Source organism: Saccopteryx leptura, chromosome 6 (genome assembly GCF_036850995.1).
Source record: "Saccopteryx leptura isolate mSacLep1 chromosome 6, mSacLep1_pri_phased_curated, whole genome shotgun sequence".
Classification (NCBI taxonomy): Eukaryota; Metazoa; Chordata; class Mammalia; order Chiroptera; family Emballonuridae; genus Saccopteryx; species Saccopteryx leptura.
Window position 1 is genome coordinate 189,426,593 of NC_089508.1, and position 21,060 is coordinate 189,447,652.

A 21,060-nucleotide genomic window follows, 5' to 3' on the forward strand; every position below is an offset into this window, starting at 1 on the left:
TGCCCCCTGCCTTTCTGGGTCTGAGTGTGCCTTTTATTCCTTTCCCCAGGTCTCCCAGTCGCTGGGCAAACCTCAGAATTCGTTAACCAGGTGTTAGAGAAGACAGCAGAAGGCAATCCCACCGGAGGCCTGGTGGGCCTGAGGATACCGACGTCTAAAGTGTAATCAGCCTCATTGGACCACTGGTCAGAAATGTCTGAGTTTGTCATGTTGTTCACTGTAAATTTTCATTCTGTTTTGCATGTCAGTTTAGCATTATGTAAACATTTGCAATTAGGTTACATTGTTTTAAGAACTAAGTAGCATAAGTGAAGCATGATCCAAAATACTTGATTATTGCATTTTCAGAGCATAAACCCTGGTTACAACTGCTACTGGCTTCAGAATTGAGAGTCATTCATTTAACTGAATGTTTAGATCCAGATTGTAAAATCTCTGTGAAAGCAAAGAATTTTGGAGGGGTGAAGATATTTTAGTAAATGCCAAATACTATGGCAGGTTTATGCTCTGAACCACACACAAAAAAAAAAATCGAGGAAGCATTTTTTTAAAACAGTTTAGATTATTTTTAGAATTATTGCTTTTTGTTCTAATTTTCCACAACCATCAGTCTCATTGTCTGTGGCACAACCCAGCTCTCGCGCCTGTGTGCCATATTAAATGTTCATTTTTCGAGCCCGATGTGGTATATATAAATACATATAAATATATATATAATGTCTGTGCAAGTAAGAAAAAAAGCATATTCTTTGTGCCTTGTATTTTGGGAAAACTATTAAAACTGGTAATATTTTGTATGATGAAAACCCTAATGAGGAAAACACAAGATACATAGATGGAAAAATTATGGGGTTTAAATGTTTTTTTGTTCCAACTCTTTTTCAAATTTTTTGAATGTATATAGGACTATGTTGAAATGTAGATATATGCCACAGAGTCTGTGTATTGTATAAAAAAACAAAACAAAAAACAAACAAAAAAAAGATGGCTCTAGAAAACTCATATTTCGGTACTTGACCGGAAGAAGACAAATACTTGCACATTACTGCGATTGTTTTATTTTTTGTACCAAAGACAAATGCAACTGATATGGCAAACTGCCAGTCTAAGTAAAGTTTTGCACAGCTTACATGATACTGTATGAATGTATGAATAAAAGGAGAAAAAGAAAATGAAAAGGTCAGGGTTAGGGATCTTACTGAACTGTGAATCTTATTTCTGTCCGGGTCCAATTGCCTACAGAAGGAGCACCCACACATACAGATATTATTTTGCTGTTCCTCTACTCCGCTTCCATGGTAGATACGTTGGTGGCCATGTAGGTGTCTGTCTTTTTATTTCTGCACTTACTGTAGAAAATTTTAATATATTTCAGTTTCGTAAGCTATTGATAAAATAGTTTTTGACCTTGAGAATTTAAAGTTTATTTAGCTGACTGTAGTATATACTTCCACCAAACAACCAAAATACAGATTATTTTTATTGTATTATGTATATATATATATGTAAAGAAAGAGAAAAGCTAAAAATATCTAATTCTTTAGTTGCCACTTTTCCAATTGATGTATTATTGTGCATGTAATATTTTCAGAGATCAACACAAGCTTAAAACGAAAACAAAAAAAGTTTATAGATTTTTATATTTTTGTACAGGTATTTTCGAACTGGCTTCTTCAGACTTACACGTGACTTCTCTAGTTTCTAGAACCGAGAGGTATTAGCACATTTAGTTTTTAGGTGCTCCGTTTTGCTCACATAATACAGCTTCATTAGTGTTTTAACTACGTTAAAGCTTTACCTCTTGATGAGAAATCTCTGTGTCAAGGCAGCATTATAAACCTATATCTGGATCTTTCCATCCTGTCTCTTCGTTTTATTCTTAAATCTTGTGGTTTGAACCCTGAAAACTGGTAGGTTAAAAACTATACTTAAAAATAAAAAAGTTCTTACCTAGCCAGAAAAAAATAATACCAAAAATCTCAGACCTAGCTGCTGGGAAAGTGTCTGTTTCTCCATTACCCGTTGGAGACTTGATCCTGTAATTATATTTTGTCCGTCTAGTGAATTCCCCCCACCCCCACCTCGCCTGTATGAAGGGATGGCCCAGAAAGCTGTAGTTTGCAAAGGTTTGGTTCTTAAACACTGTAGCAACCGAGCAGCGCCTGACATGCTCTTTGACAGGTGAGCAGTGAGGCCGGGGTTCTCCGGCGCGCTTGGTGGGAATGTACCTGGTTAGTGCGTTCACGCTTGCCAGACGATAAGCTCATATCTGGTGGTTGAATAGAATGGGAGTCATTGTTCAAAGTTCTTCCGTTTTAGGTGGGAGAAGGTAAAGCACAGCTTTGTAACTTGGCAGTGTATGAAGTTCAGATGGAGAGTGTCTGGCAGATTAAAATGTATTCCAAAAGATGGCAGTTTTGCATTCAGGTGAAAAGCACTTCATGGTCGAGATTCAGCTGATAAGGTTTATAAAATTGCCCCTTTCTAGCTGCTCTGTTAGGAATTCTGGTTTTTGATACTTTTTTCCTCTCTGCAAACCAGAATTTGATTGTTTGGTCTTGCATTTCAAAAAAGACTCTGAATCTGTTGAGTAGATTCTACACCCTTGCATTTCAGTGTTTTATATGTACTACTTAAGTTAAATACAATAGTTAAAAGCTTTTAAATAGTTGAGCTTTTTAATGTTGACACTTTATTTTGTACCTATTTATATATGTATGTATATCTTAGAAAAGCACTTTGTTAAAAAAATTTGCATTTTATATGATTCCTGCCATTTGCTGCTAAATCTGGGCTGGTCAGAATGCTGCAGCGATACTTGATCCATAGAAACCTGGCGGTAAAATGTAGAGTGAAAGTTAAATCCTCTTGCTGTTTAACTTTGTCGTAAAGATGACATAGGCAAGCTGTGCAGCTTTACATTTTAACCAGGGGACTCTGTGGCATTTAAACCGTCTAGAAATGGTTGTACTTTAATGCCAGTAATAATCTGCTTCCTCTATTGTCATTAAATATATACGTTTAGTGTATCACACAAACAAATCTTATAAGGGTAATGTAAAAACCCCAACAACTGTACATGTTCTGTTTTTGAAATTGTGGCATGTATTTTTGGGTGAAGATCCTTAGAGATGAGCTCTCTAAAGGTTTTCTGTGTTCATACATGGTATACAGCTAGTTCATAATGAAGTCCAGAATCTTACGTTAAGTGAAGGCATTGTGAATTCACCTCAAATGAACCCATTTTCCAAAAGCAATTATAGAAACTTTGACTCTAGTACTACTATGATTTAAAAACAAAACAAACAAAAAAAAAATGAAAACCGTTCTTCCTCGTTTCAGATACACTGGATTCTTTGTCTCAGTATGAAAGCATGCCTGTCCAGTTCTTGTTAAGATCTTGTCTGAATTTTGAATTGGGTGCCACACTTTTCCAGTCAATATGATTGCTTGTTCTACTGTACCATGTATGATTCTTGTCCCTTCCTATATTCTTCATGACAGATTATGATGTGGCTTTATATTGTGCCTTACTTGTACATTAAAACAAAATGTCTTCATTCCCTTCCACTTCCTAAATCTTTCACTTTGACCTTTTTGGTAAGAGAATCAGCTATTATAAAAACATCATGAAGGATATCAGATGGGTATGGTTTCCAATTCCCTCTCTTTATAGTTATTTTATATTTGTATGAAAGACCAGTTTTGAATGGTCTTTGAACATGAGGGGGTAAGATTAGCGGTAATTTCACTACATCCCTTTTCTCTGACTCTTCTGAATTTGTCATACATCTTCTTTCTGATGCTTGACTTGATTTGCTCCTTTGCAATAGTCTGCATTTAAAGAAAGGTGTGTTTCGTTCATTGGCTTGAAATGGACTCTTTCAACTTTCCAGAATTTTTTAGGAGAAAAGTACCTGTTTTGTTTGTTTTATAAAACAGATGACGACAAGTCTCCTTAAAAGAAACAGAAGTACAGTACTTTTGGAATACAATGCTGTTAGTTTGGATTTTTTTTATATATATAATATTCATACAATTACCTGATGTTTGCCTTCATTAATAAAGCTGGTAGTTTATTCACCAAAATGTCAAGAATGGATGTGCTTTTTCTTTATTCCATACATTTAAAAATGTTTTAGCTGCTAAGATTTAGTGAACTTTCTAAGAGACTAATTCAAGTTGCCTTCAGCAGGAGTTAACAAAAACTTACGTTCCCTTTCTTTATATCGTCTTCCTGAAATTCTATTTAAGTATTTTCTAGTTAACTATATAACAGAATGTTAGCATCTCTCTAAATCTTGAAACTTGAATTTTGAGAATGCATTGAATTACGCTTTCAGTGTTAAAGTAAAAGGTTTCAACTCTCCTTCTAGTGAAGTCTATTGTGGAATACCGTTTCCCATGGAACTGAGGCCACTTCCACAGCTTTGCACAGAACTCCAGTCTTGTTCTTCCCTGGGATCGTGACAAATCAGTCTCACACAGTGCCGTAATATTTGTGGATTCTTTTGTAATCTTTGTAATCTTACTAAGGGCATTATGAGAAGATGACTCCGTGTTTTTTTAATATTTCAAACACATTGGGATGTCACAATGAATGTCAACTGTAGGGATGGTTGTTTCGTTTTAAGGAATAAGCACGCTGGGAAAAGATGATGACATGTACTACTGAAAGTTTTACACTTCCGTAGGCAAGTGGGGTTATGTGTTGAAGCATAATCCTCATGCTTAGTAAACTGACTGAAGTTGTAGAAATTACACCTAGGAATTGAATTCTGCCAAATTGCCATTTTTTGTTTAGAAAAGAGAGCTTTGGGGGTAGTAGTGAGGGACCAAAACCTTAAAACTACTTCCAAGTAGTATTTTGGAGACTTGAACTTGGTGACTAGTGCAGAACATCAGTTGGGTATTTCAGTGTGCCAAGTTTGGGTGAACTAGGTTTGCCTCTTTCATAACAATGTAAACACAATGGTGTAGTTAATTAAATTCTGGGTGGACGGGAGCGGGACTGATTACTGTGTCTTGCCCTTCGCCCTTTGTTTCTTCTCAGAACCAAGTAACAGAAATGTATATGTGTGTACTGTATCTGCTTTTCCACCACATTTTTATGACATTGTATTCCACTGCCTGCCTTTTTTTACCTTCTTTCCTTAGGATTTGTCCTGTAACTTAGCATTTGTGGTTAACAGCGATGCTAGGGCTGACCGTTCATAAGAAGTCACATGGGAAGAGCGGAAGGGCAAGAATTCAAAGCATTTTGTTCATACAATGTGGCAACCTCTCTTGCATAGCTGCGTAGGATCCTGTTTATAATGCCGTCATACTCTGTAGTTTTGTCATCTCCCCACCACCACCACCACCACCACTGGAGCTATGAAACGTTTTATTGGATTCAGTCTTGTCTTTTGTCTAGAAAGAATTTTATCTTGTTGACGCATGAGCTGTTTAAAAATTATTCTCTTCAATGTTGGTTAATAGTTGTGCCGTTTTTCTTTTCAGAAGAAAGGGCAATTCAAATATTGCCTAGGTTTTCTGTCACCTTTCAGTCCCTCAGCACTTCTAGTCAGATACAGATTCATCCATGTATGCAACATCCTTTGTAATTTAAAATAAAAAAAAAGATGAAAAGAAAAGGTTTTGAATTGTTTTGCCTCGTGTTTTCGCCCTTCCTGTCTGTACCTTTTCTGTTGCTTACCAAGGTAACCACCTACTTTCCGGGGTGACCCACTGCAAAGAAATCCCAAACCGAAGACAGGGAGCGTCAGGGAGATTTAGCTATTTTGTACAATTATTAATTGATGAACACTTTGTGTTCTTCATAGCTTAGAGCAGGGATCCCCAAACTTTTTACACAGGGGGCCAGTTCACTGTCCCTCAGACCATTGGAGGGCCAGACTATAAAAAAAAACTATGAACAAATCCCTATGCACACTGCACAGATCTTATTTTAAAGTAAAAAAAAAACAAACAAAACGGGAACAAATACAATATTTAAAATAAAGAACAAGTAAATTTAAATCAACCAACTGACCAGTATTTCAGTGGGAACTATGCTCCTCTCACTGACCACCAATGAAAGAGGTGCCCCTTCTGGAAGTGCGGCGGGGCCGGATAAATGGCCTCAGGGGGCCGCATGTGGCCCGCGGGCTGTAGTTTGGGGACCCCTGGCTTAGAGCATAGTTTAGGTTATACTTATTTCTCTTCTTTGATTCTTTTGAGCAAGCAATTTCTCTGAGGGAAATAAAATATTTGGAGTCTCTTCTCACTCAAGCATTTGTATGTTTAATAATTCTAAGTAAGGATACACAGAGCCTAAGTCAGGCGACCCGAGTGAACACCAGCCTGTCAGTGTGTTCCTTCAGCTAACAAACAGACTTGTTCCTCCTGCCAAGACTTGTGCTAGATACTGGGCTCTGAGGAGATTAGAGACCTCCAGGAACGTGCAGTCGGCTGAGGGAGGCAGCCTGTGGCTAGGTTTGCAAAACAACACAAGTTGTTACACATGCAAAGGTCTCTTGGCATGTTAACACTAAAGTATTTGCAAGAACACAGGTGCCACATCCAGGGGCATGTTAGAGAATTGACAGGTTGTGTTCCTGATATCCCTGGGACATTGAAGAAGTCCCTTTTGCTTCATTTGAGTGACAGACACTGAGGCTGTCAGGAAGCACCGTGGACGTGGACGTGGCCTCGCATGGACTCATTCTGCTTCAGGACTTGACCTTTCAAGACCACTCCTCACAGGAGCCGGTGCCGTGGTCCAGGAACTCGAGGCAGTCGGGGGAGCCAGGTCAGTCTAGTTCTTAGGAAACAAAGCCTTCTGTGAGTGGCATGCAGTTAGACGGGCTGTTCACCGACATTGAGTTGGAACTGGGAAAGCTCTTTAGGAAAACACTAGTTGGGAAATACTTGACTGTCCCGCTGGAAGGTTCGGAACAGCAAGAAGGAGTTGGAACGTCCTAGGAGGCTTGGGTGGCACTCATTAAGCCTTTGCTAGGTTCTGTCTCATCAGGACACTCAGCTAGTCAATGGCACAGTGAGGTAGGTAGCCATCAGACTAGACCTGGATGAGGGGACTTACCCAGACCAGGCTGATAGGGTCTGGAGCTCCAATTCAAATAAGTCAGTTTGCTGTGCTCAGAGACAGTTCATACCCATCTCTAAGGGACCAGGCCAAGTCATAGGCCACAGTGGGATGGGTGTCTCTGTAGAAGGGAAATAAAGGGTTTAGAATAAAAAATTAAGTTTTCTTTTTCTTTAATAAGTTTCTATAAAAAGTTTTAATTCTAAAATAATGTTGCCAGGAATGAACGGGAAATGTACAAGGTATGAAGAAATCTTGAAGATACTATAAAGGACACAGAAAACTTGAACAAATGCAAAGCTAGACCAAGTTCTTGAACAGGAACAGTCAATAATAACATGAAGCTGTCAGTCCTCCAATGTTAAAAATTTAATGCCATCCTAATCAGGACAGACCAGTAGGGTTTACAAAAATTAGTTCCCATGGGGAGAAATAATAGTTGGGAGATGCTGAAGGGGGGGGGGGGGAAGGAGAGTGCTTGATCCTCAACAGGTATTAAGACACATAAAACTGTAACTGAAAAGTGTCATTTTGGTGCATGAATGACTACACAGGGCAACAGATCGGAAATGCATTTGAATATAAGAATTTAGTAGGGTAAATAGAACATTGTGAACCAGTAGGAAAAAGATGGGTTCTTCAGGAAATAGTGTCGGAACAACTGGCTAACTCTGGAAAAAGGAAAGTTGGCTCTATACCTCACTCCAGAAGCTATCATACCTTTCAAAATGGGTCAAATCTAAATGTTAAAAGAAAAGGAAACCATAGAAACTAATTCGGTGGGGAAAGGCCTTCCTAACTTGGATCCCAAGTCCAGGGGTCGTAAATGAAAACTGATAAATTCTATGTGAAACAAAAATTAAGCAAAAAATATTTTTAAAAAAACTTTCAGGCCAAAAAACACTATAGCCAGCTCAAAATTCTGTAGACTAAGAAAAAAAAATGCTCATGGCTAAGGGCTAACTCTCCTAATATATAAAGAGCTCCTGGGAATTGACAGGAAGAAGACCAACAGTTCAACAGAGAAATGAGCAGACAATAAATACAAATAACTCTCCACCTTATTCATGATAAGAGATTTAAAAAACGGCATTTTTCACTTAATCAGCTTGGCAGAAATCCAGTGATGAACAGCATGTTGCAGAGGCGGTGGGAGGCAGGCATTTGTACCACCTGCTGGTAGGGAGGGTAAGTGGCCACAGAACCTCTGTGAAGAGCAGTTTGGTAGCATGGATCAGGATTTTTTAAATGCACGTATTTTTGGACCTGGCAAGCCATCATTCTCTGTGACAGTTTATTGTGTGTATAAACGGGGATAGTTCCATCCAATGGGGCTGTGGTGACAGTTGTTAGATGATAGACATGCCGACTTAGTACAAAGTGCCTGGCACAGGGGAAGGGCTCCCAAAATGTCAGCAATAGAGTTAAGAGCTGCCAGTGCGCACCGCGTTCTTCCCAGAGGCTGCTTTTCCGTCTTACGTCACTGAGTCCTCCAGCCAGCCCCGTGCTTACCACCAGGTGGCCTCTGAGGGGACTGAGGCACACAGACGTGATGTGGGTTCACTGTAAAATATGAAACATACAAGAAAGCTTAGAGATATAAAAAATTGTCAGTGCCACCTTCCAGAGACATCCCAATTGATACTTTCCTCCTAGTCTCTTTTCCCCCCTTCTATGCAAAAAATCTGTAATCATTAGAATGGCTGATGGGCAGAAGATGGGGAAACACCACCATGAAAGCATTTTATTTTCTCCATTGACTTGGGGGGTAGGGAGAAGACAGGAGAGGGAGAGAGAGAAGCATCAACTCATTGTTCCACTTAGTTCCATTTAGTTGTGCACTCATTCTACGTGCCCTGATCTGGGATCGAACCTGCGATCTAGGCACGCAACACGACGCTCTATCCACTGAGCCATCGAGACAGGGGGAAAGCATTCATTATCCCGCTTCTCTTTCTCTCCGTTTTTTTAGGACCACACGAAGAGGCGAGGCCGATTTCCCCACACCAGCGGGGAAAATTCCCCAGGACTTGGGGCCGCCACCCTCGCTGGCCTCAAGCCGGTCTCTAGGGGGCGCTGTCGCAAGGCTGGGCGGAACGAAAACGCGTTTGAACTTGGCCACCGCCGCTGCCCGTACCCGGCATCTTCAACATGGCTGCTACCCAGGATGTCCACGTCCGGATCTGTAACCAAGAAATTGTCAAATTCGACCTGGAGGTGAAGGCCCTGATCCAGGTACTGATTCTGGGGGCCCTGCTGGGCTCCAGCTGCCCGAGACCCGCGCTCCGCCGGCCTCCTGTGAGCTCCGCGGTCCCACTCCCGAGCTTTCCCCGCTCGGTCAGGTCTCCCTGATCGTCCCAGATCGCTGGCTCCGCTCTGTGGCCGGCTACCTCCTCTCTGGCCCCCTCCGGCCCCTTCCCCTTGACCATTGGCCTTGACTTTCCAACCTGGTGCCGTTAGCTCGCCCTTTTCCGGGACACCCACATGTCCCTCGCCCCTGACCAGGCTTCCCCTTTGTAGCCCCGCGGACCCCTCCCATACGGACCCCTGGCTGTCGCCCTGCCCTGGACCACCTCCCAAAGTACCTGTCACCCTGTGTAGCCCCGCCTTCTGATGCCGCCCTCCCCGCCGTGGGGCAGCGTTCTGGAGGCGTGAGTCCCGCCCGCTGCTGGCCAGCTCCTCTGGGGGTGGCGCCCCGTGCCACCCAAGGCCACCTGGCACGGGAGGAACCGGGTGAAACGAACGTCACCTGGGACCGTAGTTGTGATTTTTGTCATGGAGGAAATCGAGTAGAATGGCAAGGCCTGAATCTGAAGGCAGAAGAGTGGCGGAACTGGGACCCGGACGGGGAAAGTCAGCTTGGAGAAGGGACTTAGGTCATTGAGGTGCTTTGGCTTATTTGCGATAGGCAAGAGGTAGGAATTTAGAAATGGTTCCTTAACGTTTAGCAAAAAGAAACCAAGAGTTTTAAACCTTGGCTTTAGGCAAAGCGTTTCTATTTTCAACGAATGGTACTTAAACATTAGATGTAGATTCAGAGTTTGCAACTACTGTAGTTGGGGCAAAAAGTGAAGGAAAGTAGGGCCCCCCCACGGAAGCAGATGCAGACTAAATCAAATTTGTGGTCTATCATATGGTGGCAGGAAGCGTGATTTAATGAGTAGGCCAGAGAACAAGGGACTGGGCTTGATGCGAACATTGAAACCTTCTCGAACTTCCCTTCTCCCAGGTGTAAGCTACAAAATGTCAGGCCAGTTCTAAACTCTAATGAAAAAGATTGACTGTAGCTAAATTACTGTGTTCCAGCTCCTCAGCTAAATGCCTTATGTACAGACATGGTCTGTGAGGTAGGTAATGTGATGAGGAAGATGAGGCACAGAGAACTCAAGTGCTTTTCTTCAAGGTTGCACAGCTAATAAGTATACAGCGAGAATCTGAATCCCCGTAGTCTGGCTCTACATCTTGCCCTAAAACCTGGTTCTAATTGTGGCTATCCGGAAACACATTCTAAACCTGTCCTTGAATATGTCTATAAACGCTGTGATTTATGATAGATGGTTTGTAAAATCAAATTGAAGTTTATCTTGCCATACGATGCCAGGAATTTTGCACCTCGGTTTTCAGAGATCTGAAGTTAATTACTGTCACTTTTAGATTTTCATTTTAGTTGAACACACAAACTTCTTTACGGCCGTCATACTTGCCAAGGTGGCGTTTGTGAAACTTTAGGGACAAATAAGGCAAGAGAGAGTTGTGCTTCTCTCTATGTTTTTATATTACCTACTCAAAATTAACTTAAAGAAGAATGAGAAAAGTGTCCATAATAATGTGTTTGTTTTTGTTGCAGAGGTAAACAACAGAAATCAGGATGGATTACAGTCAGTGGCCCGACCTTAACTTGTGTCTAAGCCAGCTCTCAGTGTACAGACGGTGTTATTTCATTGCCCTGAGAAAGGCCCCCTCACCTCTTCAATATCTTCTAGGATATTCGAGATTGTTCCGGACCATTAAGTGCACTTACTGAACTGAATACAAAAGTGAAAGAGAAGTTTCAAGAGTTGCGGCACAGGATACAGGTGAGCGGCTTTAGAGCTGAGAGGCTAGGCCCTGGCCGGTTGGCTCAATAGTAGAGTGTTGGCCTGGCTTGTGGATGTCCTGGGTTTGATTCCTGGTCAGGGCACTCAGAAGAAGCACCCATCTGCTCCCCCCCTTTTCTCTCTCGCTTCCTCTTCCACAGCCATAGCGCAGTTGGTTCAAACTCATTGGCCCTGGGCACTGAAGATGGCTCCCTGGAGCCTCTAGCTCGGGTGCTAAAAATAGCTGGGTTGTGACCATGGCCCCAGATGTGCAGAGCGTCGGCCCCAGACAGGGGTTGCTGGGTGGATCTCTGTTGGGGCACATGCAGTAGTCTGTCTCTCTATCTCCCCTCCTCTCACTTGGAAATGAAGAAAACATAAGTAAAAAATTTTAAAAATAGAACTGAGAGACCAAGAATGGGCACGAAGGGGGCTCGGGCCCAGCACTGACTGCTGCCTGCAAGCTGTCCAGTGTCCCCAGTGAATGTGTAGACAGTGAGGGCAAATGTACTGACCTGCTACCCAGGTTGAAACGAGGGACTCTGGCATGTAGAGCACTGCCAGCTGTGTTAAGTGGATGGCAGGGACACCGGGGTCCTTGGAATTTGTCAACTTCAACTTCTGAGGTCACTTGAACTACTTTCTTCTCTCTGCCACTCCCTCCAGCCCACTTGCTGCAATCCATCACCAGTGTCTCCTGGGGCTTTCTCTTCAGGCTGTCGCTTTGTCCAGCCTCCTCCTCTCTGTCTCGTGGTCACCAGTCACATCTTGTGCACATAATAACGCTCCCGAGTTTGACGGTGTTACATGTCAGTGGTCCCCAACCCCCGGGCCACGGACCGATACTGGTCCATGGGCCATTCGGTACCGGTCCGCAGAGAAAGAATAAGTAACTTACATTATTTTTGTTTTATTTATATTTAAGTCTGAACGATGTTTTATTTTTAAAAAACGACCAGATTCCCTCTGTTACATCCATCTAAGACTCACTCTTGACGCTTGTCTCGGTCACGTGATACATTTATCCGTCCCACCCTAAAGGCCGGTCCGTGAAAATATTTTGTGACATTAAACTGGTCCGTGGCCCAAAAAAGGTTGGGGACCACTGTTATATGTGCCATCTCAAAAGCAGCGGAACGCGAAGTACCCGTTTGGATAGCGCAGGTGTTTCTGCTGCCGGGCCTCCGGGGAGAGGACCGTGGGCACAGGACCTGCCCACCTCTGGGTGGGTGTTGGGCCCCCAGTCTCCCCGCATGTGGTGCTGGGCTGTAAAGACTTGTGCTTTTCATGTCGCGTGGCCCGGATGCCAGCCAACAGTGTTGTTGCTTAGCCGAAGAAGACAGTCTGGTCCAAAGCTGGTCGAGAAACTGGCCATTTGGACCATCAGGAACAGTATATCTGTGTCCTGTGTGTTGCCTTCCAAAGAGTTGGTTTTTCCAGATGATGGTTCTTAAAATTAAGTTGTACTCCACATTGGTTCTGGGAGGTGGAAGTTGGTACATCCGCCTACTCCATTGCCATCTTGCCGCTCCCAAAAACACGCAGTTTCTGATATCCCCATGCTGTCTAAGAGGGGGCCAGTCTCCTGTTCAGTGTTTGTGTTCCTTTTCTTTTCCGGCGTCCTCCACCCGGGGCGGCCACGCGTGGCTCGCAGCCAACCGCACTGGCTCCTAGTGTCCTCCTGTCCTCGGGCTGTGGCATTCCCCTTACTCTCTTGCAAACTCAGCTACATAGGTGTTACCTGGCATTCCTAGGTGACCTGCTCCAGGAGAGGTTTCAAGTGCAGTTTATGATCTAGCTAGAAACGAAAGTATTGGCCGCAGGGTCATTCTCATACAGAGCTCTTTCCCCCGTAGGAGCTTGAGCAGGCGGCTAGAGAGCAAGACAAAGAGTCGGAGAAGCAGGCTCTGCTCCAGGAGGTGGAGAACCACAAGAAGCAGACGCTCAGGTAGGCGGCCTGGCCTCCCGCCACGGCCTCTGCCAGCCCCGGGCCCCCCAGGAGACGCGCGCCGGGTTTGCCCAAGAAACCCGGGTTTACTGACCTCACTGTCGTCTATGCACGGACCGAGTGTTCTCTCTGGATCAGTAATTCTCAAAGAGGAAGGCACAGAGGGGCCGCTGGCGAGAACTGGGCATAGTTTATAAAAGCGTATTTAATGTTATGCTGTACTTGATCTTCTTAGAACAAAACTACAGAAAGGGTCGCTATTGTAATACAGGTCCTTTTTATCAAGTACGTACAGAGAAGTGGTTCTAGAAAAAGTTCACTGAAAGTGAACCTATTTACGATGGACCAAATTTAGAAAATTTTGAATAGGACTTTATCTTAAAAAGTGAAACAAGAGGCCCTGGCCGGTTGGCTCAGTGGTAGAGCGTTGGCCTGGCGTGCGGGGGCCCCGGGTTTGATTCCCGGCCAGGGCACATAGGAGAAGCGCCCATTTGCTTCTCCACACCCCCCCTCCTTCCTCTCTGTCTCTCTCTGTCTCTCTCTTCCCCTCCCGCAGCCAAGGCTCCATTGGAGCAAAGATGGCCTGGGCGCTGGGGATGGCTCCTTGGCCTCTGCCCCAGGCGCTAGAGTGGCTCTGGTCGTGGCAGAGCGACGCCCCGGAGGGGCAGAGCATCGCCCCCTGGTGGGCATAGCGTTGCCCCCTGGTGGGCAGAGCGTCGCCCCCTGGTGGGCAGGGCGTCGCCCCTGGTGGGCGTACTGGGTGGATCCTGGTCGGGCGCATGTGGGAGTCTGTCTGACTGTCTCTCCCCGTTTCCAGCTTCAGAAAAATACCAAAAAAAAAAAAAAAAAAAGTGAAACAAGAAAATGTAAACAACTTTATGTTATATAAAATTGAGGTTATTGCAGCTGTGCGCTAATACTTGATTATTTTTTGGTATTGAATTGGGGGACTTTTCCAACAACGCTGACTGACGGCATGAAACAGTACCCGTCCCTTCACATTTGACTTTTGCACCATAATCATAAGAGGGTTTTTAGTGCAAAAATATTTGTGGGCTCCATCATCGTTCCCGGTCCTCTGGTCGCCAGACCACTTTCTCACAGCCCCTGCGGGCCACCCTCCTCCTAGGCGGCCTCTTCATCTTTGTTTGTTGGTCGAACTGTGCCACCTTTGTGTCTCTGCGGCTTCGCTTCTGACGAGTGCAGGCTGGGCATCTTCCCAGCCAGCAGGAGCTGTGTGACGCCCGGCACTCAGGAGGGGATGGCTGACATACCGGCCGTGCCAGAGGCTGGTCTCGGTGGGGGGGGGGGGGGGGTGACTAGTGTTGAAGTGCTTGGCTCAGGGGTGTCTTAGTGACTTGGTTTTTCCTAGGGCCTCCGAGGACACTCAGACTGTAAACACTGAGTAGAGAGGACCCGTCATAGAAAGTGTAGCATGTTATGCCAGACAGAACCGCGTGAGAACGGCCAGTGTGCTCTGGAGGTAGAGGGCAGGGGAGAGCAGCAGGAAACCAGGGCTTTGGCCACGTGTGCGGAGACCGCGGCCACGCCTGTCTGGGTCGCCGTGCGTGTCACACCGAACAGTCAATATGCGCTTGCTGGTCAGTGTGAGCCCCCGAGGGCTGGCACTGTGGCTCGTCCATCTCTGCGTTGCAGGGCCCAGCAGAACAGCCTTGCTGACCGTGTGAAAATGCCACTGGTTCTTTTTTTGTATTTTTCTGAAGTTGGAAACAGGGAGGCAGTCAGACAGACTCCCGCATGCACCCGACAGGGATCCACCCGGCATGCCCACCAGGGGGCGATGCTCTGCCCATCTGGGGCGTTGCTCTGTTGCAACCAGAGCCATTCTAGTGCTTGAGGCAGAGGCCACAGAGCCATCCTCAGAGCCTGGGCCAACTTTGCTCCAATGGAGCCTTTGGCTGCGGGAGGGGAAGAGAGAGACAGAGAGAAAGGAGAGGGGGAGGGGTGGAGAAGCAGATGGGCGCCTTTCCTGTGTGCCCTGGCCGGGAATCGAACCCAGGACTTCTGCACGCCAGGCCGATGCTCTACCACTGAGCCAACTGGCCAGGGCCACCACTGGTTCTTTTTTTTTTTTTTTTTTTTAATTTATTTATTTTTTGTATTTTTCTGAAGCTAGAAACGTGAAGAGACAGTCAGACAGACTCCTGCATGCGCCCGACCGGGATCCACCCGGCACGCCCACCAGGGGGGCGACTCTCTGCCCACCAGGGGGCGATGCTCTGCCCCTCCGGGGCGTCGCTTTGCCACGACCAGAGCCACTCTAGCGCCTGGGGCAGAGGCCAAGGAGCCATCCCCAGCGCCCGGGCCATCTTTGTTCCAATGGAGCCTTGGCTGCGGGAGAGGAAGAGAGAGACAGAGAGGAAGGAGGGGGGAGGGGTGCAGAGGCAGATGGGCGCCTCTCCTGTGTGCCCTGTCTGAGAATCAAACCTGGGACCTCCACACGCCAGGCCGACGCTCCACCACTGAGCCAACCGGCCAGGGCCACTGGTTCTTTTTAAACATTAGGTGTGACACGGCAGAGCCGCCACTGCTGAGGCATTGGAGGCTCACCTGGAGGCCCAGCCCAGGGCTGCTGGCGGAAACCCCATCCATTCTCGCTCTCTGCTGGACTGAAATACATAGTTCAGGGCCAGCGCGGTTGGTGCGAGCCCGCGGCATCCCAGTTGTAGAGCACGGACTTGGGCCTCTGAGGGACCCGCGTCACTCTCCCTGGTCCCTTGACAAGGGCTGCCTGCTCCTGCAGGCCGTGCTCCCCAGATCGGTGCTGTCCCTCCCAGGAAGGGTGGGCAGCGCACGGGAAGCGTCACGTCGCACCAGGCCCTGCCTGTTCGGGGTGCCTGTGTCATCTGCGATCTGTCTGTGGTACGTGAAGCACAGCAGACTTTGAAGAAATGTTGGGGGAAATAGCCTTTTTGTGATTTTTCTACTTCTTACAACATGTACTGGCTGAGCAGCTAATGGGCCAGAAACTGCTGTCGCAGGTCCTGCTGATGCAAACACGGGCGAGGCCAGCTCTCCAGGGCATCCCCCCCACCCCGTGCCATGCCGTGACCAGACAGCCCCCTCGGGCTGCCCGGGAGAGAGGGGCAGTTGCGGGCAGTAGGAGAGCATCCCAGAGGCAGCCAGGGTCGAGATGAGAGGTGCTGGGTCCTGAGCTGCAGCAGTTGCCAGGGCAACCAGGGTGAAGCAGCAGGAGGTGGGGTTGGACTTCGTGGACCACCCAGGGTGCCGTGGCCATCACTCCACGCCAGAAGGAAGAACTGCTGTGACGTGGATTGTCAGCCTGATGGAGCCCACAGAGACTCACGCGTGCTTTCCTCCCGATTCCAGCAATCAGACATCATGGAGGAAAGCAAATCTCACTTGCAAAATCGCAATCGACAACCTGGAGAAAGCAGAACTTCTCCAGGGAGGAGACCTTTTACGGCACAGGTATCTCTCTCTCTGTTCGTGAAGGCAGCTCCAGGTACGTCCCCACCTGCGTCCCCGAGGGCGGGCTCAGCACACACCCCTGTCGCCGTGGACCGTGAATGTTTAGAAGATGTGTGTGAATTTGATAGATTGGAACATGGGGTCTCATCTGCACTTGGGGCTTTCTTGCAGCCAGGCTTCTGTTGACATTCCTCCTCCTCTGGACTTCTAGGAAAAGCACCAAAGAGAGCCTGGCCCAGACGTCCAGCACCATCACAGAGAGCCTCATGGGGGTCAGCAGGATGATGGCCCAGCAGGTCCAGCAGAGCGAGGAAGCCATGCAGACGCTAGGTAGAGCCGGGCCTGAGGGAGGAGGCTCCCCCCGGACACATCCTGGGCCTGGAGCCGGCCCAGCCCCGCCCCAGGCTCCTCCACCGCCACCTCCCCCTCCCACCGGAGCCCCCTCCCCTCCCCGCTGTGTGGCTTCTCATTTCCACGGTGGTGTGCTTTCACTCACAGTGAGATGGGCTGCCCGTGTTTCTCTTGGTTTTTCTAGCTGTAGTCCCCATTGAAAGGTTCCAGTAGAAGCACTCCCAGGGCCTCACGTGAGAAGTGAGGGGTCCACGGTGTGGGTGCCCGCAGCTAGGGGAGGGCCTGGGGTCTGTTCTGTAACCTTTTCGCTCTCCAAGCCGACGGGCCACAGGGAGGTGCCTTCCTGGTTTCGTCCTTGTTTGGCCCTTGTTCCCCACCCCTCTGGTCGCCTCTGTTCACTGGCTCTGCTTCTGCTGGGGGACCAGGCTCAGAGAGCGGGCTGACTGGGAGCCCCGCCGGCAGTGCCAGCTTCACCGGCTCTGCTTCTGCTGGGGGACCAGGCTCAGAGAGCGGGCTGACTGGGAGCCCCGCCGGCAGTGCCAGCTTCACCGGCTCTGCTTCTGCTGGGGGACCAGGCTCAGAGAGCGGGCTGACTGGGAGCCCCGCCGGCAGTGCCAGCTTCACCGTCTCTGCTTCTGCTGGGGGACCAGCCTCAGAGAGCAGGCTGACTGGGAGCCCCGCCGGCAGTGCCAGCTTCACCGGCTCCGTCCCGCAGTCCCTGAGTCAGGCCGCCCTCTTATGTTTCAGTCACCTCTTCCCGGACCATCCTGGACGCCAATGAGGAATTCAAGTCCATGTCGGGGACCATCCAGCTGGGACGGAAGCTCATCACGAAGTACAACCGCCGGGAGCTGACGGATAAGCTTCTGATCTTCCTGGCCCTGGCCCTTTTTCTTGCTACGGTTCTCTACATTATAAAAAAGCGGCTGTTTCCATTTCTGTAACACCTGAGGGCTGCCAGCGTTTGCCCTTTAAGCTCCGGTGTCAGGACCCAGCCACGCTCCTGAGCTCTGTTCCAGGCTGCCAACCGACCCAGCTGCCCCACTGGTTCCGACTGCCCGGCAGGTCGGAGGTGACAGCCTCCCCGCCCCCAGGTGCTTGCAGGCGGCCGCCTTGCCGAGGGCGGGCAGAGCAAGGGGAGGCTGTCGTCAGGAAGCCAGCAGGGACGGGCTCTGGGAGCCATTGCACACTGCGGAGGCCGCGACCTGGGGCACTCAGACACCACCCTCAGGGACTTGACGTTGCCCCCCCCTCCCACTGTGGCCTCCATGCGGATCCAGTGGAGGGAAGAGAGAACGGGGGAAAGGGTGCTGAAAGCGCGCATCCGTCCCTTGAATAAACTTGATTATTCACTAGACTGAAGTGCATTTGGTTTTACAAGGTATCCCTCCAGGAGTTTGTGTGCCTCTGCTGTTGATGTCCAGATCTCTAGGACATGAACTCCGATCATTTATTTGTTCGTGCAGCAAAGCGGTACGAAGCTACAGCCACACGTGGTGTATCACAGACACTGCCGACCGTTACAGATACTGATACAGCACTCACGGCCTCTCCCTGGAGGAGTGAGACCCCGCTGGCACGGTGGGCGGGCAGCAGCCCCCCCGGAGGCAGCGCAGCCAGCGTGAGATGAGGCCAACGCAGACAGCCTTCTCTTCCTGCGCACCACGGCCCGGCCCGGCTTGGGTGCACTGTCGCAGAGTCTGGCCCACACCTTTCTCTTTGAGGTCCAGAGCTAAATATAACCAAGGAGAGTGAAGCTAGTGATAAGCTGAGGCCGGCCTGGGCCTGAGTCCTGCTGAGGCCAAAGGGACAGGGCGCTGGCTTGGCCGGCCTGGAGGCGTTAGCGTGTCTGCCCTGGGCCTGGCCAACCCCGCGCAGGAATCCCAGCCTCGCCCACTATTTATAGCCCAGAGGCCCTGGGAAGGGGCGGGGTGGAGGCAGACGGGGAGGGGGACAAAGGGGGGGGGGAGAGCATGGGCTTGGGAGCTTGGCTCAGAGACTTGGCTCTACTACTCACGGACCACGTGGCCACGTTCAAGTGACCTGATGTCACTGAGCCTCAACGTCCCACCTGTACTGTGGGACCACCGTCCATATAGACACTCGCAGTCAAGTTGAGAATCAAACGAGGGTGTAAAGTGGCAAGCACAGCTCCCCTGTGACCGCAATGGCATCCCCAAATGCCGGACTCTGGGCCCCGAAGTCCCTGCGGCAAACAGCCAGGGCTTCTGGGTAAGCTGGCCTGGGCGTCCAAAGTTCTGTTTAGATCTGTTCGATCAGCGGGGACCACAGTTAAGGGCTCGGTTCTGCAGTGCCAGACCGTCGTGGGACCCAGTTACGAGATGGGCTTCACGCTGCAGACTGACAGGTTGATGACTAGGCTCTGAGTTAAAGTGTGTGCGTGCTTACACTGTCTACGTGTCATCCTTAAACCGTTTCTGGCCCCAGATGATACTGGGTGCAAATTAAGCACGCATGTCTTATTTATAGTCAAATTAAAGCTGAGAATAAGGCACAGATGGGAGATTCCCGCTCAGATTCCAGCTGTAAGAGCAGCAGATGGATGTTATCAAGTTCGGATTTTCTTAACATTTTTCTTTCCTGCTTCATGCTAATTGTCAACATCCTCCGCACAACATGGAAATGTGTGGGCTCTGTGCTCCTAAAAACTCTCCCTTTGACACTCCATTCCTCTTCTGCTTGCCTGCTGAAAATAGTGTTGGATTTGACCCATTTTGAAACGTCATCAATAACATTTATCTTACAACCCCAACCAGCCTCCAGAGGTTAAAGGTCGGGCCAGCCATCTGGCAGTGCAGGAAGTGGCCGTCTCCACATTCAGCCATGAGGGGGCACTGTTCACTTTCGCTCTGTGGTCTTGGCGCGCGTGCGTGTGACTCACCCCGCCAGTCCAGATGAAATGCTCTTAATGGCTTTTTTTTTTTTAACAGGTACCTGGTTTCTAAATAAATGTATAGAACTTATATATCTTGTTTTTGGAAGTCATTTCATAAATCACTTTCATTTTCACTGTTCAACTGCAAGGCAAGCTTGTCGCCTACATTTTAATCAGCTGACCGTTGAGGAATTAAAAGTAGAGTCATCAAGAGACCTCTCATCCAGGTGTTCACGGGCTGGCACCTACCTGGTGCGGGGCTCTGGGTTAGGCATGCCCAGTGAACAAGGCGAAGGGCCCCGGCCGGCCTGGCACTCAGAGTGTGTGGGGAAGACTGGGCAGAGAATAAACAGTTAACATACCAGGTAAGTCATTCATTGTATCAGAAAGTGTTCTGACGGGAAGTGGAGCAGGCTAATTGGGATCTGGGAGGTAGCAGGCCATGAAGTAGGGTGGTCAGAGTTGGCCTCACGGAGGAGGTCAGATTTGAGCAAAGACTTGGGACACACACACACCACACACCCAGTCAAACGGGCGGCCGAGGGAAGAAGCCTCCACACAGGGAGTGGCTGGCGCAAAGGCCTACGGTGGGAGTGTCCGTGACATGGTGGTTTATAGGAAGGAGAAATATGTGTTTGGTCTTAGTCCTGTTCCCGGCACAAAGCTCCTAAAAAATCAAACCCTTGGAATTTCCTGCGAGGAGAGTGAGAAATGTCTTCTGCTTTGTTAACGAGGAGACTTTTGGACTGGCCGAGGGGGTGGGGGTGGGGTTGCCGGAAAAGCAAACCTGTGGTTAGAGGGTTGGAACTTCCAGTCCCATGTCTGACCTGGGGGGGAGGGGCAGGGGGCATAGAAGACGGAGCTCAGTCACCAATGGCCAGTGATTTAAGCAATCATGCCTTTGACAGGAGGCCTCCGCTGAACCCCTAAAGGACATGTTCAGATTGCTTCTGGGTTGGGGACCACCTGCACCATTGGGAGAGTGTCAGAAGAGTGGGCTCAGAGAGGGCGTGGAAGCCTCACACCCCCACGCCCCTTCCCACGTACCTTGCACTAAGAGTCTCTTCCATCTGGCTCTTCCTGAGTTCTATCGTTTTCTAATAAACCAGTAAGCTATCAGGTAATATCTCTGATTTCTGCAAACCACTCTAGCAAATGAATTCAGGGAGGGGTTGTGGGCACCTCCAATCTGTAGCCTATTGGTCAGACGCACCCGGTGACAACCTGGACTTCCAGGTGGCATCTGCAG

At 48.3% G+C, this 21,060-nt stretch overlaps 2 protein-coding genes and 1 long non-coding RNA gene across 6 annotated transcripts in view; 2 read left to right on the top strand and 1 right to left on the bottom strand.

The window, feature by feature from the left end:
- The window catches only part of CREBRF (CREB3 regulatory factor), a 58,405-nt gene extending 54,307 nt beyond the window's left edge, over positions 1–4,098 (top strand). For 3 of the 4 annotated variants that reach the window (XM_066388460.1, XM_066388462.1, XM_066388463.1), the window contains one exon: positions 50–4,098. In XM_066388460.1, the coding sequence (XP_066244557.1) occupies positions 50–165 (116 nt within the window). In that variant the 3' untranslated portion in view covers positions 166–4,098. The remainder of the gene's footprint in view (positions 1–49) is intronic. The other variant, XM_066388461.1, reaches the window with a different exon arrangement.
- A 4,120-nt stretch (positions 4,099–8,218) lies between these two features.
- LOC136376575 (uncharacterized) lies at positions 8,219–9,785 on the bottom strand. The gene is made up of 3 exons (XR_010746198.1): positions 9,673–9,785; positions 9,225–9,270; positions 8,219–8,650 (listed from the first exon to the last, which is right to left on the bottom strand). It is a non-coding gene; the product is annotated as an uncharacterized lncRNA (long non-coding RNA).
- Positions 9,227–19,323, top strand: BNIP1 (BCL2 interacting protein 1). Its single transcript, XM_066342713.1, has 6 exons — positions 9,227–9,322; positions 11,071–11,163; positions 13,020–13,111; positions 16,463–16,564; positions 16,776–16,894; positions 17,663–19,323. Exons 1-6 carry the CDS (start codon positions 9,239–9,241, stop codon positions 17,857–17,859), a joined length of 687 nt encoding a protein of 228 aa, XP_066198810.1. The 5' UTR covers positions 9,227–9,238; the 3' UTR covers positions 17,860–19,323.
- Positions 19,324–21,060: the final 1,737 nt, after the last annotated feature.

Excerpts from the sequence above, each read along its gene's own strand:
- BNIP1 (XM_066342713.1), top strand. The coding sequence starts at position 9,239 with ATGGCTGCTACCCAGGATGTCCACGTCCGGATCTGTAACCAAGAAATT. Across the intron at positions 9,323-11,070 it reads AGGTGAAGGCCCTGATCCAG|GATATTCGAGATTGTTCCGG; the intron begins GTACTGATTCTG and ends AATATCTTCTAG. Across the intron at positions 16,565-16,775 it reads GGAGACCTTTTACGGCACAG|GAAAAGCACCAAAGAGAGCC; the intron begins GTATCTCTCTCT and ends CTGGACTTCTAG.